Source organism: Octodon degus, unplaced genomic scaffold, assembly GCF_000260255.1.
Source record: "Octodon degus isolate 3935 unplaced genomic scaffold, OctDeg1.0 scaffold00023, whole genome shotgun sequence".
Lineage (NCBI taxonomy): Eukaryota > Metazoa > Chordata > Mammalia > Rodentia > Octodontidae > Octodon > Octodon degus.
This window is the reverse complement of record NW_004524599.1, coordinates 20,276,224-20,292,873: the sequence shown is the minus strand read 5'-3', so window position 1 is coordinate 20,292,873 and position 16,650 is coordinate 20,276,224. Positions and strand designations below refer to the sequence as shown.

The 16,650-nt window shown below is 50.6% G+C and overlaps 1 protein-coding gene across 1 annotated transcript; it reads right to left on the bottom strand.

Moving 5' to 3' along the window:
• Positions 1 to 8,338: 8,338 nt before the first annotated feature.
• LOC101578730 (epididymal secretory glutathione peroxidase) lies at positions 8,339 to 12,447 on the bottom strand. The gene is made up of 5 exons (XM_023712111.1): positions 12,334 to 12,447; positions 11,211 to 11,364; positions 10,345 to 10,462; positions 9,943 to 10,042; positions 8,339 to 9,035 (listed from the first exon to the last, which is right to left on the bottom strand). The coding sequence occupies exons 1-5, from the start codon at positions 12,412 to 12,414 to the stop codon at positions 8,820 to 8,822; spliced, it is 669 nt and encodes a 222-aa protein (XP_023567879.1). The 5' UTR covers positions 12,415 to 12,447; the 3' UTR covers positions 8,339 to 8,819.
• Positions 12,448 to 16,650: the final 4,203 nt, after the last annotated feature.

Below are 16,650 nucleotides of genomic sequence, written 5' to 3'. Positions count from 1 at the left end.
AATCTAGAAATGGACATTCAAGATGAACACTTCTCAGAGGATGAAATTAAAGAAGCAAATAAATATATGAAAAAATGCTCCACATCACTAGCTATGTATGAAATGCAAATTAAAACAACACTGAGATACCATCTCACCCCAGAAAGAATGGCTATCATAAAGAAATCAACCAACAACGAATGTTGGAGAGGCTGTAGGGAATAAGGAACCCTTCTCCACTGCTGGTGGGAGTGTAGACTGGTGCAACCATTATGGAAATCAGTGTGAAGACTCCTTAAAATATTGGGACTGGAAATCCCATTCAAACCACCTATCCCTCTACTGGGAATTTTCCCAGAGGAACTGAAAACATCATATCATAGTGATATATGTGTGCCTATGTTTATAGCAGCACAATTTGTGATAGACAAATCTTGGAAACAACCAAAATGCCCGTCACCTGAGGAATGGATAAAAAAGATGTGGTATTTTTATACAGGGGAGTATTACTCAGCTATAAAGAATGATAAACTTGAGGCCTTTTATATTTAAGTGGATGTCACTTGAAGATATACTCAAGTGAAATAAACCAAACCCACATGTATAAATATCATATAGTCTCCCTAGTGTAAGAATGCAAAAGAAGAAATAAAAATAGAAAGGTACAATACAATTAAAAGGAAAGTGAGAACTTAAGGATTAAACAATGAAGAGAGGGTAAGGAGAAAAGTTAGGAAACATGACGGGCAAAACCATACATTTATATACATAAGATGGTTAAGGCAATGATCCTGAGAATCTTCAACAGGTTTTTGAAACTAGCAGTTAATTGGTACGATTGTCACCCTGACTAGCTATATATGCTGATACCTGTGAACTAAGCAACTGCACTGAAGATAGCAATGTGTAATACTAGGGTCATGCTTGGAATGCCTGTCATTCTGGTCTTCTAAATATGTACTGCTTGTCATGTCATACCAATTACTGCTATACTTTCAAAATAAGACAAGAAAAAAAAGTCATAGGACTGTCTTGCTACAATGCTGTATATGGTTAGATTTCTAAATTTCTGTGCAAAAATATGTAATTATTCCTATTTTTCTAAAATATTTTTTATTTATTTTTCTTTTTTCTTCACATTCTGTAGAGATTTAAAGTTTAGCATATCAATACTTGATGGAAAATATATGTTCCATTCTATGTCTAAGATGTTTGCTATTCAGACAGATAGTGAGGGTAAGCTCAACTGCCTATGTTATAGGGTAATGATATCATTAAGCTTCTTTTCTGGAGCATTAACAACTTAAGTTTGCAGGCCAAAAATTAGAGAAAAAGAAGGGCTGCAAGGACAGCCAACATTTTGGCCCCAGCCTTTCAAGATCAGTGAGGACTCAGGATATAAAAGAACCTGTGCTGTAACATCCTGTAACTCAGTTGTGTCCCAAATTTTCTGATCAAGGAGATTATGGGGCCACAGAGGAAAGTGATTGACGATGCAGAGTGTGCCTAAGGAGAGTCACATGGAGAGAAAACATTCTCTCGGGCTTTCCCAGAGAGCAAATTGGTCAAGCAATGGCTGTGACTCATCCACATGGCTGACACTGACAAAGGATGTACAAAATGCAGTACGAGGTTTCAGGATAAATCCTGAGGAGATTTGACTGGCCTTGTCAGAAACAAAAGTTACATTTCTTGTTATATAGGTCTTGCTTTATCTTGATCCTAAATATCCAGCAGAAACTACAAAAATGAGGTATGAAAAGTAAAGACATATTAATATGCTGAGCTGTAAAAGACTGAAGTCAACAACTTCTGACATTGCCAGTCCTACAGATAACCCATAACTACTATTATGGACTACTGGGTCATATTGTATTATTTTGCTGAATTCACACACCTACAATATTTAAATGGCAATGGAATACCCATCTCTGATAAAACTAAACAAAAAAAGGGAATATAAATGAAGGACCATTTTGAATCTTATATACAAAATAGGAGAGATATGCCATTATTTTCTCTTAATTCAGTGAGAAGAAAGATTTGTACTAATAGTGTTTGGACAGGATATCATGTCTGCATCTTGTACTATGAATAACCACCATGAAGACAACAATATGCAAAGTATTAATTATTGAAACTGTCCTACTAATCGGTTTTGAAACTGTCTCATTGTTATTTGTTTCTCAATAAAATTAATAAAAAAATAAATAAAAATGTTGATTGATTAAACACTTAAATTTTAACAAACATATATTTATATATCATTGACTGTTATTCAATGATATAAAGAAATAAACTAATAAACCAAAAAAAAGAAAAAAGTGTATTGTGTGGGGTTTAAGAAGAGAGAGAAGACTAAATCTGTTGTTCTTCAGAAGGTATTCCCCCAAGGAAGAGTGCAAACACGCTGAGTCCCAGAAGTGTTCTTTGTGAGGTTTAACGGAACCCTCTGCCAAGTGGCAATTGGTGCGAATGCCTTTCTTTAGACCCCTCCATATACTGTAACCTCCCATGACTCTTTCAAGGTCAAACTGTTTTCAGTTTTTAAGGATGGCGTCTAATGGCAAGGTGGCTGGGGTGTGTAGTGTTTTCTGTGGCATTTTGAGGGCCTATGGAGAGAGAAGATGAGGCCTGTGATCCTTCACATGGCTTCCCATCCAGGATGCAGACATACTGAGTTTTCAAGGCATCTCTTGGAAGATTTAAGCACTGCAAATCGGATGTCTTTGGCCAAAGTAGCACCAATGCCTTTTTTCTTACTTTTTCCCCTTAGAACTCCTCATACCCTTAGTCCATTATGACACCTTAGAAGAGGGTAGAGCCCCCTGGCAACTCCAACCAGCTGCCTGAGCAGGGTGAGCCCCCAGGGGTGCCTCCACTTGCCTACTAGGATATAATCTATCCAGTGATTGAGTTCATCATAGCCTTTTGAATAGCTCTTAATTGACTTGTATCCATAGTGAGTGACCAGAAACAGGAAAGAGAAAAGAACAGGCGAGATCAGCTTAAGGTAGACCTGTGGGCTACTCCTGGCTACAGAGGCCGTGTGCTTTGTCTCCCCATCCCGTGTGCCAAGAAACATGTTTTACAAAGGAAACTATTGTTCTGATAACCGGATTTAGACAGAGACTCCACAAGAAAAAAACAAAAGAAAACTATAGGCTAACATCTCGCGAATCTAAGCACAAAAACCTTTAACAAAACACTAGCAAAGCGTTGGTGGTATAGTGGTGAGCCTAGCTGCCTTCCAAAACACTAGCAAACCACTCAGTGGTACAATGGAAGGAACGTTCACTCCAATCAAATGGGATTTGTGTCTGGGATACAAGGACAGTTGAACATATGAAATCAATAAACATGATACATTAATAGAAAAAAGGAAAAAAAGGATAAAAAATCAAATGATTAGATTCAAAAAAGAATTTGACAAGGTTGGTGACAAAACTCTGTTGATGGTTTCGAAGGAAAAAGACTCACTATGATAAAGGCCAGGTGAAAATCTGAACACCCTTCCTCCTGAAAACAGGGAGTAGGCCCACTCATACCATCTGTATTCCATATGGTGCTGGGAACTGTAGCCAGAGAAGTCAGGCAAGGAAAAGGACAGACAACACACTGCAAAGGGGACAATTGAATTGTTGCTATTTGTTAACATGATCCTATATATAAAATAAGGTGTCCACCATAAAGTTTTTAGGATAAATTCAGCAAACTTACAAAATACAGAATCCACTAAAATATCACTTGCATTTTTTTCCCTAACAACAAATTAAAAAAAGAAATTAAGAAAATAATCCCATTTACAAAAGCATCAAGAACACATGATTATTCTTTCAGGTTCTTACACTAGGGAGACAATACGATGTGTACACACGTGGGCCTGATTCATTCCACTTGTGTCACCTCTAGCTGCGTCCGCTTACCCATGAAAGCCTCACGTTTATCTCTCTCCATAGATGAGTAATACTCCGTTGTATAAAAATACATCTTTTTCATCCATTCCTTAGTTGGTGGGAATTTGGGATAGTTTGAAAGATACAATAGATATAGTAAAAGGGAAAGAAACTGGATGTAAGGAATGCACAGTTGAGGTGAGGGAAAGGAGGAATGACAGCAAAAAAAAAAAAAAAGGGAAGGGAAAGTGTCACATAAATATATAAAAAGGGTACCTAAGTTGATTGTACTACTAATTTCAGTTTTTTTAAGGTAGCAGTTAATGCTTAACATTTTTACTTCGACCGATTTTATATGCTTATATCTGTAATCTCAGCAACTACACTGAACACAGCAATGTACAATACAATTCAACCTCTGTTGAATACCTATCATCTTGGGTTTTTTAAATTGTGCATCGTTTCTAATGTCTTATCAATTACTTTCTATCTATTTTTCTTATCTGTTTTTCCTTAATACCCAGTCCAGCTGGGAGTGGTGGCTCACACTTGACATCTGAGCACTAGAGTAGACTGAGGCAAGAGAAGACACTGCCTTAAAATTAAAAAACAAAAATTAAGAAAGGGTTGGGGATGTAGCCAGTTCCAAGACATAGGCTTCCACACCCAGAATAATGACAACAAAAATTTAAATTTGTATAGGTACACACACACACACACACACACACACACTGTATAAACTGTCCCTGGTAGTCCTATGCATAATAACCCCAACTTTGAGCCACCCAGATGTCCATGTGCAATAGTATGGATAAATAAATCACAGCTCCACCCCATTTTATGCCTCTTTCATCCTGAGATAAAAATTATATATCATGCTCTTTTTTATTAGCATTACTACTTTTTTTTTTTTTTTTTTTTTTTTTTTGGTGGAACGGGGGATTGAACTCGGGCCTTGCGCTTGCCAGGGAAGCGCTTATTCCACTGAGCCATCTCCCCAGCCCAGCATTACTACTTATATATGTAGATTATTCAGTATGATATTTGTAGTTTCTATGACTGAAACCATGTCATTTATTTTGTGATTTTTATTGAAATACAATATTTCATTTTCTGTGATGTCTAGGTTTTTTTGTATTGCACATAATTACTTTTGTAAGTTTTATGGTCTTTAAGACATGTGTTAAGGGGCTTTCCCTAATGATAATAATTTTTTTTTATTTGTTTAATATTTATACAGGAGTAGGGGCGAAGTTTGTTTAGTTGATTCTTCTTTTAAAGTCATAGTTTAAAATTTCCTCTTGTCTGGTAAGGCATGCAAGTGGCAACCAAATGTTTTCTGTGGACGTTTTTGTGTCTTAAAATTCCAGGCATGAGCATTTCCTGCTATTTCTATATTATTAAAGAGTTGTATCATGAGTGGACTATGAAATTTATCAAGTGGTTTTTCTGCCAATAGTGAGGTGGACATAATTTTTTCTTCCAATTTCTCTTTTTGTTGTTGTTGTTTCTTAAAATATTTTTAATTTGTGTATGCTACAGTAAATTACAGAAAATATTAATCATTATTTAGCTACAAGAAATTTAGGGAGCTGGTTCAGGCTGCCTTTTTAAATTTTATTGAGAAACAAATAGCAATGAGACAGTTTCAAAACAGGTTAGTAGGACAGTTACAATAATTAATACATTACATATTGTTGTCTTCATAGTAGTTATTCAGAGTATAAGATGCAGGCATGATATCCTGTCCAAACACTGCTAGTACAAATCTTTCTTCTCACTGAATTAAGAGAAAGTAGCTGTATATCTCTCCTATTTTGTATATACAGATACAAAATGGTCCTTCACTTATATCCCTTTTTTCTGTTTAGTTTTATCACAGATGGGTATTCCATTGCCATCTAATTTCTTAATGTGCTAAATCCTAACAACTTTTTGTAATGTTAAATTTACCTCGCATTTTTGTCTAAACAAAGCATGTTACAGCCTGTAAACACTGCCGGATCAAGTGAGTTGCCTGGCTGTTTTCTCCTGAGGGAATTCTGAGCTTTTGTTCACAAGTGAAGCTGGCCTATGGCTCCCTGTCTCACATGGTCTGTGCCTGGTTTGGTGTTAGGAAGAGGTACGCTGGTAAAATGAAATGGAAAGTTTTCTCTATTACCTGCAGGAGCTCGTGTCCTGTTGGGGTCATTCTCCTTGGATTGTTTTAAAGAACCTCCCAGTAAAGTGGGCTGGGCACTTGATTACAAGGGCCCCTTCTGCGTCTGCTCCGGTGCCCCCTGGAGTCTCTGGTCCCTGCCCCACCTGCGGAGACCCTGCTTCCTACATCCTGTTATCCCTGCTTTTCTGTCTGAATTTGCTTTTTAATTTGAGTTCTCGTATGAAAGGAGCTGTGTGGTGCTTCCATCCTTGTTTACAGCAGAGTAGTACTCCACTAAGTGAGCACCTCCTCCTTCCTGCCCCTTCCTTCACTGCGGGGACGGAGCTGCCTGCTAGGAGACCGGTGCGTGTGGGTCTCTGTGGTGCAAGTGGGTTACCGTGGGGGAGGACTCTACCTCTTGAGAGAAATTCCCAGGAGGGAGCAGCCGGCCTGAACGGAACCTGTGCTTTCAGGTCCTCGGACTCTCCGCGCTGACATCCCAGAGCTGCAGCAGTCGCGCGGGCTCAGCCGCGGGCGCCCAGCGTGGGGTCCTCGGGCTGGCTCGGCCTGCAGGCACCCGGGAGCACAGTGCTGTCGGACGCCCTCGCATCCCAGAGTACCAATCACGAACAGAAGAAAGAATAAACTGAAAAGGATGCAGACACTGCGAGGATAAGTTAAATGCGGGAAAAACACAGAACCGACCGGCGCAGTGGTGCTCTCCTGTCGTCCAGGACTGGGGAGACTGAGGCAGGAGAAGCGCTGAGTTCGAGGTTAGCCTGAACTGCATAGCAGACCATGTCTCAAAGAAAAAATCAAAAGACAGAGAAAAAAGCCAGGCATTTGAAACATTGCTGAAACCTCCCTTCTGAAGAGATCATTTTTCACAGTTGTCTGACACTGTTACTGTCTCATTTGAGGCTTTTTTTCTATGAATATTTACAGATAAGATCAAATTTTTGAGGACCAGCCAAATAGCTCAGCGGATTAAAGCACCTGTAAGCAGGCTCAGGGGCTCGGGGTTCTATCTCCGGGCCTGCCGTGGCGCCCTCACCCTTGGGGCAGCTAAGACGCAAGTGAGACTGGGCGCGCCTGTAATCCCAGCTCTTAGGAGGCTATAAAGAGGCGGATCACTACAAGTCCGATCTAGTATTGAGACCCTGAGCACCTTGTAGACCCTTCCCTAAAATACAAAAAAAAAAAAAAAAAAATCAAAGTTTTGGAAATTTTTGTTAGGAGTATTAAGCTATGTGAACAAAGGCTGCCTCTCGCCCCAGTCCTCTGCGGGTGTCAGCCGGGTGTCCTGGGGCTCTGCTGAGCCCGTGCTTACTGGCCCACCGCGCGATGACTCTGCTGCAGCCGCCTGGTTTCCAGGCTCTCGTGCTCCAGCGGCTTGCTGTGTTCTGGCTCAGGCCCCCAGAAGCCGTCGCTCATCCCACCCTCCCGCTCATCCCACCCTCCCGGCGCTCCATCGCTCCCCAGCTCCACCGGGAGCCCCTCAGTGAACTCTGCTTTTCCTGCTTCAGCCTCACCTCCAGGTTTAGGAGTGTGAAATTCAGCCTCCTGTGGGGCGGTGGACTCAGGCCCGGAGCGCCCTTGGCACTGCTGCTAGCAAGCAGGAAGGCCCTGCTCAGCCCTAGTAAGGTGGCACTCCTCCAAGTCTCAGGGTCCCCAGACCGGCCGGCTTCCGCGTTCCCTTGCTTCAGGCCAGCTGTCCCTGGCAAGGGCCTCTGGCTTGGGCCCACTGCGCATCAGCGCCAAGACTGGCACGGAGGACGCCCGGGCCTGGGAGAATGCTTGGAAGCCCGTCCTACAGGGAAGTCTGGGGACTGGCTTGGAACGCTCTGCGCCCTGAGTGTCTCTGCAGGACCCCAGGGGCTCTCTCCCAACCACCGGGCTGCTCTGGGCCTTGAATCTGCCCGTCCCCCCCAGCCCTCTGCCCCTCACAGGGCACCCCCGCACACACCCCTCACCCGAGCGGGCTGTGCACCCGGTGCCAGCCTCACCACCACTCCGGGGGCCTTTCCTGCCCGTGTCAGCTGGGCTCCTAGAAGGCGCCTCTCAGGGTCACTCTGGTGGCGGGGCTGTCCCACTTGCGCACCGGAGTTACAAGCTCACCCTGAGTGAAGTGGGGCGCGGCGAGGACGCGAGCGGGGATGCGCGCCCTGAGGGCGCGGGGAGCTGCGCTGGGCTCCGGGAAGGGTGGATGGGCAGGGCGGCGCCTGGACCACGGGGCCCCGCGGGGTCACACGCGGAGAGCCCGGCGGGGCAAGCTAGAGACCGGCAACTGACCTGGGACGAAAACGCATCCAAGAAGCTCGAGTGCTGCGGGAGACACTTTATTGGGGCTTGGGGAGAGGTCTTGCCCTCCAGAAGGCAGGAGAGCAGGCAAGGCGACACGCTTCTGGAGGCCGAGAGCCGAGCTGCCCTGCTGGGCAGCGCTTCCTCACCAGGGCGTCCCGAGGGTGACGCTGAGCGAAAGCTGCTCCGGGGACCTCGGAGACGACAAGGAGCGTTGCTCCGGGCTGAGGAGCAGGAAGCCGGCAGGGGCTGCGAGGAGGGAGCGGCCTCTGGAGGGGCGGCCTGGGACGGTTGGGAGAGGCCCTGGGCACGGGGGCACCGGGGCCTCCGGCCCTCACCCCTCACCCACACTCTCAGGCAGAAGTGGCAGTGGCCTTCGACCTGCACTCTGCGGCACAGGGTGGGAGCTTGGGCGGGCGCGAGGGGGCGTTCAGCAGACAGTTGGCGAGAAGGCAGCTTCCTGGGCCAGGGCTTCCTCGGGGAGCAGACACCTTCCGCCCACCTCAGCCTCCCTGTTTCTTTTGGAGCTGCCTCAGGTAGGTGAGGACATCCGACCTCACCACACTAACTGGGGTATGGTGGAGCCAGCGCATGACAGGGACTCCGTCTGGCCCCACCAGGAACTTCTCAAAGTTCCAGCGGATGTCATGCACTCTGATGGGGTCCCAGGAGATGCGTCTGGAGGAGCCCAAAAGCTCAGAGGGGTGAGGACAGGAGCGCTGAAGCAGAAGAGAAAGAAATGACTGCTGTCGCAGGTGACCCAGGACAACCCCCTGCCTCCTGTACCTAGTTAGCTCCATGGATACCTTGCAGTCCCCGCCCATCCTCTCAGGCACCCTCACACCAGGTCCCACAGTGGTAAGAGGGTCACCCTGCAGCCCCTCGGTGTCTGCAAAGTGAACGGCTTTCATAGAAGGTGCTGCCCTGGCCTGAGGGCTGGATGAGCCAGGCTCAGTTCTGTATCAGTTGTGGCCAGTAAGAAAAATATTAAACACCATCATTTCATCACTCCATTTCAAAAGCATCCTTATTGTAAAGAACAAGCCACACATAATCCTTGAGTAACGGATGAGTTTGTTTAGGAGATCCTCTCCACAGGTTCTTTTTTCTTCAGGTTAGTGCAGATATTAGCAACCCTTAGCATGGCCTGGTCTCAGTCCACAGCCCTGCCCCCAGGAACAGCTCCCTCTGGTGACTGTGTGGTCTTCTCAGCCCAGGCTTTCTCTGTCTACAAGTCAGGAGGTGCCCACCACACCAGTTGTCCCTGCTGGGCTGCCCACAGCTATCCTGACAGTGCTGTCCTCCAGGGCGCAAACCCTGCCTCGCTCCTGTGTGTCATGACTCAGCCTGCCTTACGGCTGAGAACTCCTTGACACCCTGGTGAGTGGATTAGAGGGCTGTCCAGAAAGCTGTCACACCACGCTGTCTCTACCACTCAGCCAAGCCCAGGGACACAGAAATGGAACCCAAGGCCTGTGCTGAGCTACAGCTTTCCTCCCCAAAGCTCCACCTGGTGCCACCCCAAGAAGTCCGTCCCTAGCCACCCCCACCCCCACCCCTGCCCCAGCTCTGTGCTAAGAACATTCTGGAAAAGAGGGAGGCTTATGCCTCAAGGGAGTCACTCACCTTCAAGAAGGTGAAGATTTTCTGTTCTTTTTCACCATTCACATCCCCTTTCTCAAAAAGCTGGAAATTAGGGACAAATCCTCCTCCTGGCCGGACATGCCTGCAACAAGTGCCCATTGGCAGAGGCCCCCAGGTGGCAGGGGAGAGCTGGGGACAGTGTGGGGGTGGGGCAGGGAGAGTCCTGGCTTCTGTGACCCTTGCCCCACTCATGCCTTTACCCCTACCGCCTGCCCTCTCCTTGTGCCCGTCCAGGTGTCGTTGTCCTCAGCCCTCCTGGTCCTCCAGGCCAGCCAGCCAGGGCACAGCAGCCCTGGACACAGAAGGCTTCCACCAAGGCAGGCCAGGGCCCCTCGGCCCATGGCCATGGATTTTGGGGACGGAATAGCACTCGGGAGTACTCACTTGAGCCCCGGCAGGATCTCGCTGTTTTCCCCCGGTTCCTGCTTTCCAAACTGGTTGCAAGGGAAGCCCAGCACCACCAGGCCAGAGGGCTTCAGCTCCTCCTGGAGCACGTTCAGCTCTGCAGTGAGAGAAGCACAGGGGATATCTTGGCTTAGAGACCCTGCTCTGTGTGCAGAAAGGCCGGGTAGCTCACGCCGCCGAGGACAGAAGCCTGCACACTGCCGTGCGTCGCCAGTGGTCTGGACCTGCGCTCACCAGGGTCCTGGCTTCAGCCTCCCATTTGGGCAGCACATCAGAGTGGGTGGGGGATGGGGATGCCCAGTTCCATGACAGAGAGGCTCTGGCCGTCTCCTGCCTCCATGGGCAAAGCCAGGCCGGCCCACCACTCGACATTCCCTGGTTGTTGGTGTGGTCCATTGGCCCTCGCTTTTCTGGAGCAGGGGATGTGGGCGTGGGCACAGAGCCACCTGCAGGCACACCCACCTGAAGTGATCTGCAAACCTGCAGCAGCCTCTCCTTAGACGGTAAGATGAAGTGAGGGCCAATGAGCATGACTCAGTCTTCAAAAATGAGGAAATGGACTGAACTAAAAAGTACTCATTCAAAATGAGAGTAAGTCATATTTACAGTGTGCTATACACTGGGGAAGCAGGAAGAAGGACTGATGCACCAGCATGCGGCGCCACCCGCTGTGCTGCAAGCCAGGCTGCCTTGGCCTGGGCCGAGCTCTGCATTTGCTGACCTGACTCAGTGAATGAGGGCCCTCCTCTAAGTGTGTACTGTGGCAGCTGTTAAGTTAGAATGGAACTCCAGGTGCAGGTCAGGGAGTAGCCAGCTGGAAATCTCAGCCTCAGTGCGAGTCTTACCCGGGTACTGGGCGGTCAGGCCGCAGTAGGTGGCCACGTTGACGAAGAGGACGAGCTTGCCCACGAACCGTGAGAACTGGATGCGCTCCTTCCCGCTGAGGGTCATGGCCTCGTAGTTGAAGATGGTGTCTCTCACGTCTTTGTAGCAGTCCATCTGGAAGACATTCAAGAGAACCTCAGGCGTTTCTGGCTTCCTGTGATCTCTCAGGACTCGGAGAATAGTATAGGTATAAACTCAGACTCAGAAGACAAAAAGAGTTGTGCAAGCATTCAAAGGCAGGAATGAAACTGACGATTTGGACTTAAAATCTGATGGATTTCTGAGCAAAAGCCTGCCAAGTCTCTTCCTGTTTTCCTGGTGGAAGGAGGTGCATGGGTGTATGGAAAAGAGCTTCATGCTTGGGGTGGGGGGAGCAGGGGCTGTCGGGCCTCTGTGAGTGTGAAGGAGGGGAGGGGCATGGGAAGAAGACCTCAGCCTAGGGGTGCTTGCTGATGGGGGGCAGGATGGGAGGGAAGAGGAAAAAGGCTTAGGGGCCCCAAGCAAGGCGGGACTGGAAAGACAAGCTAGCTAGAAAGGAGACCAGAAAAAGTGTACTTTTAATGCAAACTACAGGTTGCAGAAACTGGCCAAAACTTCCTGAGGTCCCCGAAGACACAGTGACCTGGGCCAACCCCTCCTTCTCTGGGAACCGTTCTGCCCTGCAGGTGGGCCACCGAGCTATCACTTGTGGTGGTTGTCTGGGTGAACAGCCATCACCCTTCCCCCGTCATTTGTATATGGAGCCCCTCCTTCCACAGTAGCTAGTGTTGTGGGCTCCACCCCACCCCCACAAATACACGGAGGACACAGGCCCGCCCCGTCACACTGTTCTCCATGAGGGCTTTTCAACTACCTAATAAGCCTCTTACTCATCACCCTGAGAACATTTTTCTGTGATGGGGGGAAAGAAACCTGCCACAGGTCCCCTGGGAGGGGCAAGTCAGCTCCCCATCTCCACTGTGGGACCCTCCAGGGACCCTGACAGGTGACACAAAGAGAAAGAAAGCAGAGGTTGGAACCCGGCGGGAAGGGGGCAGGGCAGCCGCTCCCACACCCAGTAGCCTCCTGCTGAAGCTCACCCACCTTCTGGGGCTCAGGGCCTGGCTGCACGAGGCCAGCCAGGAGGAGGAGGAGCAGACAGGAGGCTGTCAAGCTCCGGGTCATGGCGGTGCTGAAGGCTGCTGCTCTGCACCTGAGGTCTCGCTATCTATGCAGAGGGACCCCAGGCCAGCCAATAGCAGGCCTCCGAGGAAGAGGACAGCCTCATTCTCACCCACACGCACCCTCAGGGCTCTCAGCCCCCAGCACCAGCATGGTGAGGACCTAGGGCCAGGTGATGCCTGGCAGACTTCCAGGAAGAGAGTGTCCCGGTGCAGCCATGCTTGGCCTGGGTTCCTTGCACCTTTGATGAAGGAATCGGGTCAAGACACCGACTCGCAGAGGTCTAGGTGGACCCTACAGTAAGCAGCGCGGGAGCAGCCAGGGCCTTGAGTACTGCCACAAGCTTGCGTGGGGACAGTGCTTTGTGTGCATAGGAGCAGCTCTGGGCTCAGGGAAGTGGGTGATTATGGTGTTGTGGTACATTTTTCCTTAAGTCACCTCAGAGTTGCAGAGAAACTTCCTGTCCTCTGTAAATGGTCAGTGATTCTTCGGGGGCTTTTCTCGTGTAAGAAGCTCACCAAGGTAAGTTCTTAGTTTCAGCCAGATCCTGGCCAAAGGCAGGAGGGTCTGGAAAGAGCACCTCCTTTGCAGGGATCACTGGCTGGGAGCTCTGCAGCCAGGACAGCTGCATGCCTCACTCTGGACTTAGATGGCCTGGTGGACTGACCGCGCCCTGTGTGACCGTGAACGTCACCATGCTCTGGGGCCTCACTCTGGTCTGAGAGCGAAGGAGTGATAATAGGTGTATGACCCAGTGACCTTTTTCCTTCTCAACTGGCAACACCTGCTGCTTTGGGCCCCTCAGGCCTGCTGATGTCTAACTACCTGCCTAGCAAGGTTGAACCCTCCTGGGCCCTCGAGGACCACTGATCACTTTCCTGCAGGGACGAACAGGACACCTGGGTGCTGGTGTGGCCTCTCAGATGTCCTGATACCCTTCCTTGGGCTGTGGTGAACTCAGGGGCAGCCTGTGCTTAGCATGCACAAGCCCTGACCATGAGAAAAGCAGTGCTGTTACTCTGCTACATTAGTCTGAGCTTTAACAAAAAGCGAAGGATGGACCCCTAGACCCTGTCTGGGAGCTGGGAGGGAGCTGGGAGCGCCTGCCGTCCACAGTCCAGGAAGGGGCGGTGCGACAGTGTGTTCATCACACAGGTGCCTTCCCCAAACGCAGTGAGACCTGGGCAGCAACCTCTGAAGGCGCGACTCTCCAACCTGGGCCATTTCCTCGTCTTCTGGATGACACTGCCACCCTGGCCCTGCGAGGAGGAAGTTTCCACAGAAGCAGATTTTCAGCATTTCTCTGGCCGCGCTGTTCTGCCCACTCCAGCTCGGAGTGTCTCTGTACGATTAGACCAAACTGGTAATAAACTCACTGTTCCATACTGCAGGGCTTTCCTCCAACTCACACTCCTGATGGCGGACAGAGGATGAATCCAGACAGTCAGGGGCCAGGTGTAGGCCTCTGGCCAGCCTCCCAGTGACAAGACCCATGGCATGCCGGCGCCAGGCAGGAAACCAGCGGGCGCCTGAGGAAAGATGCCACATTCTCTCTCACCAGTAGCCAGAAACGTATGAATAAGAAAAGACACCGCCTGCACTTATCAGATTGGCACCAGTTGAAAGGAGCAGGTCCTCCGGCCTGGGCAGGTAGGTGCTGGGGCACAGTGGGCGGGGTCACTAACACTGCCAGCTTCCTGTGGGCACTCCACAGCCCAGTGCCACCCCTCTTGAAAGGAAATCTCCATTTGAAAAAGCTTTTTCTGCTGAAGTAGATATGAATGTGTAGGAAGCTGTAAGCATTCCTCTTACTGTTGTCGATGGCTGAGGGTCAAGTAAAATCGGGGGGGCACGCTTTGTCTGTCCAGGACATGGCCCCCTCCTGGTCAGCGGCGGTCTGCAGCCGCTGCTCACAGGCCTTGAATGAATCTGCTCACAGGAGCAAATGAATTAATAACTGTGGGCCTGGAGCACTCACTGGGAACTGCTGAGTTCCTCATAGAAACAACACATTGAACCCCACTAACCTCCGTCCTCCATGTCTGTGGAGGTGGGCAGGGAGTTGGACTCCAGGGGAACACAGGGTACAGAGTACTGCACTTTGCCAGTTAGAATTAAGTGGAGAAACAAAGACTTCAACCCACGATGATCGTATGACCATTTGTTATATTTCAGATGAAGACAGGGGCCTACTTCCAGAGTGAGGCGCTACCAGGAAGGGGACTATTTTGCAAAGACCCTCCTATGTCGGGCTGGGGCCTGGCTCAGACTGGGAACTTCTGTTTCATAAATCTCCTTTCTAAATGTCTTGCAGGATTAAACCCTCTTAGGGAACAATGACCTGCCTACGAGGGACAGGAAGACATTTTGCAACTCCAAAGTCTCTTCTAAGTAAGAGATTTAGGGTGCCTGATAAGCACCCTCATCCCACCCCACCCTACCACCATTCCCTGGATCACAGGACTAACTCTGTGTGCACAAAAAATATGAAAGTCCAGGCCTCCCCTTAAGGCAGATGCGTCTGAGCACTGCCCACCGTCTCAAACACAAATGCAGTGGGTCTTGCTACGCCCACTTCACAGTCCACAGTCCACAGACCCCTGCGGGCCGCCTGTCCTGAGAGAACTGGTTCCTACAGGGCACACAGGTCCCAGGAGCTCTGACAGCTGCTTCCTCAGCAGGTGGGGCCCAGGGCCTCAGGGCCACCTCACGAGGGATTGAACTCAGGCCCTTGCCCTTGCCAGGGAAGCACTTATTCCACTGAGCCATCTCCCTGGCCTCGAGTTTAACTCTTAAACTTATGACACTGTCATATTTCAGCTATTGAAGGATTTCAGAACACATTTATATCTCCAGTCCAGAAATGACAGATTATTGGTGTGGATGTCCCTACTCGACCCCAGGCAGAAGCACGTGGACACGGTGGCTGAGCTGTGACAGGGATGGCAAGGCAGCCTCTGCGGGCAGCCGGCTGGCTCTGGGGAGATAGCTGACAGGACACAGAGCCCTGCGTCGCCAGTAGCTGGATCCCTGAACCCCACTTCCCACCTGTCAGAGGATAAGAGGCTTCGCCTCAGGTTCAAATTCCTCCTCGCCCCAGGCCTGCTGGCCAGCTCTCCGTTCAAGCCTGAGCTCCCAGAAGACGAGGCTTTTGTTAGCCCCGGGCTGACCTCTTCGGGGGAGGCCTCTAAGCTGGGAAGAGGCGTTGTCGGCGGTGCCCCAGGGCCGACCCGGGGCCAGCCTCTCTGGCTCCCTGGGCCCCGTGGCCAGATACCCTGCCCTTCTTCCCACCTGAGCTCAGAGAGCCACGTGAAGGCTCAGCCCTCCGAATCAAGGCTGGGGCTCTCCTTCCCCAGGGCGCTCTCTAGAATCAGGTAAATGAGCTCCGCAGGAGTCGTTCAGCAGTCACTCCCTCCCTTAGCACTGGTCGCCAGGAGGAAGACGCCGGCCCCAGGGGACAGCTCTGCCGCCCGAGCGGGGCTCAGGGGTGCAGCCTCGGCCCCACGGATGCCTCGCTCTCACAGTCGTGTCCCAGCCACTCCTGGCGCGGGAGGGAAGCTCAGAGCGCCAGCCCTGCGGTTGGCGTAGCCGCCCCGCACCCCGCTCCGCTCTGCTCCGAGCCCCAGCAGGTGGGGCAGGCGTCGCGTTCTGTCCGTCCTCGCCACCCCTCCCGCCAGGGCCACATCCCCTCCTTGGTCCCCTTCCAGAGGGCTGCAGCCGCCTGCGATCTTCTCTCAACTCTGCCCCTTCCAGCCCCGCCCTTGCAGCCCCAGGGGACGCTGCACGCCCCCTCCTGACCCCGCGGTGCTCACCGCAGAGGGCCCAGAGCCTCCAGCCGGGCGGGCGTCCCGCCGCCCCAGGCTCCCCGCCGGCCTCAGCGACCGCGCGAGGACCCCCGCCCCGCCTCGCACGCCTGCTCTGGAGCTGCCTCTTCCCTTGGGCCCACGTAGCTGAGAAACTCAGTGACCCCAAGCTGAGACTGCCAGGTGCGCGTGTGCACATGGCCGCGAGGGTCACCACCTGGGGTCGCCTGTTGGGGTCGCTGCGCCCTGCTGCGCAACCTGCACTTGAGCCTGCCCCCCACCCCGCCCCCGCCACACGAGACACCGTGAGCATCATAGGCTGCTGACCAGACCCGCGGCAGGGACGTCGGCAGGCGACTCGGCCTGTGGGACCTCCGTTGTGTATGTGTGGCCCATCGTGGACTGAGACACCCTCGTGTGTGTGTGTGTGTGTGTG

Coding starts and splice junctions, on each gene's coding strand:
- LOC101578730 (XM_023712111.1), bottom strand. CDS start 12,414: ATGACCCGGAGCTTGACAGCCTCCTGTCTGCTCCTCCTCCTCCTGGCT. Junction 11,365..12,333: donor CAGGCCCTGAGCCCCAGAAG/GTGGGTGAGCTT, acceptor AATGTCTTCCAG/ATGGACTGCTACAAAGACGT. Junction 10,043..10,344: donor GAGATCCTGCCGGGGCTCAA/GTGAGTACTCCC, acceptor CACTTGTTGCAG/GCATGTCCGGCCAGGAGGAG.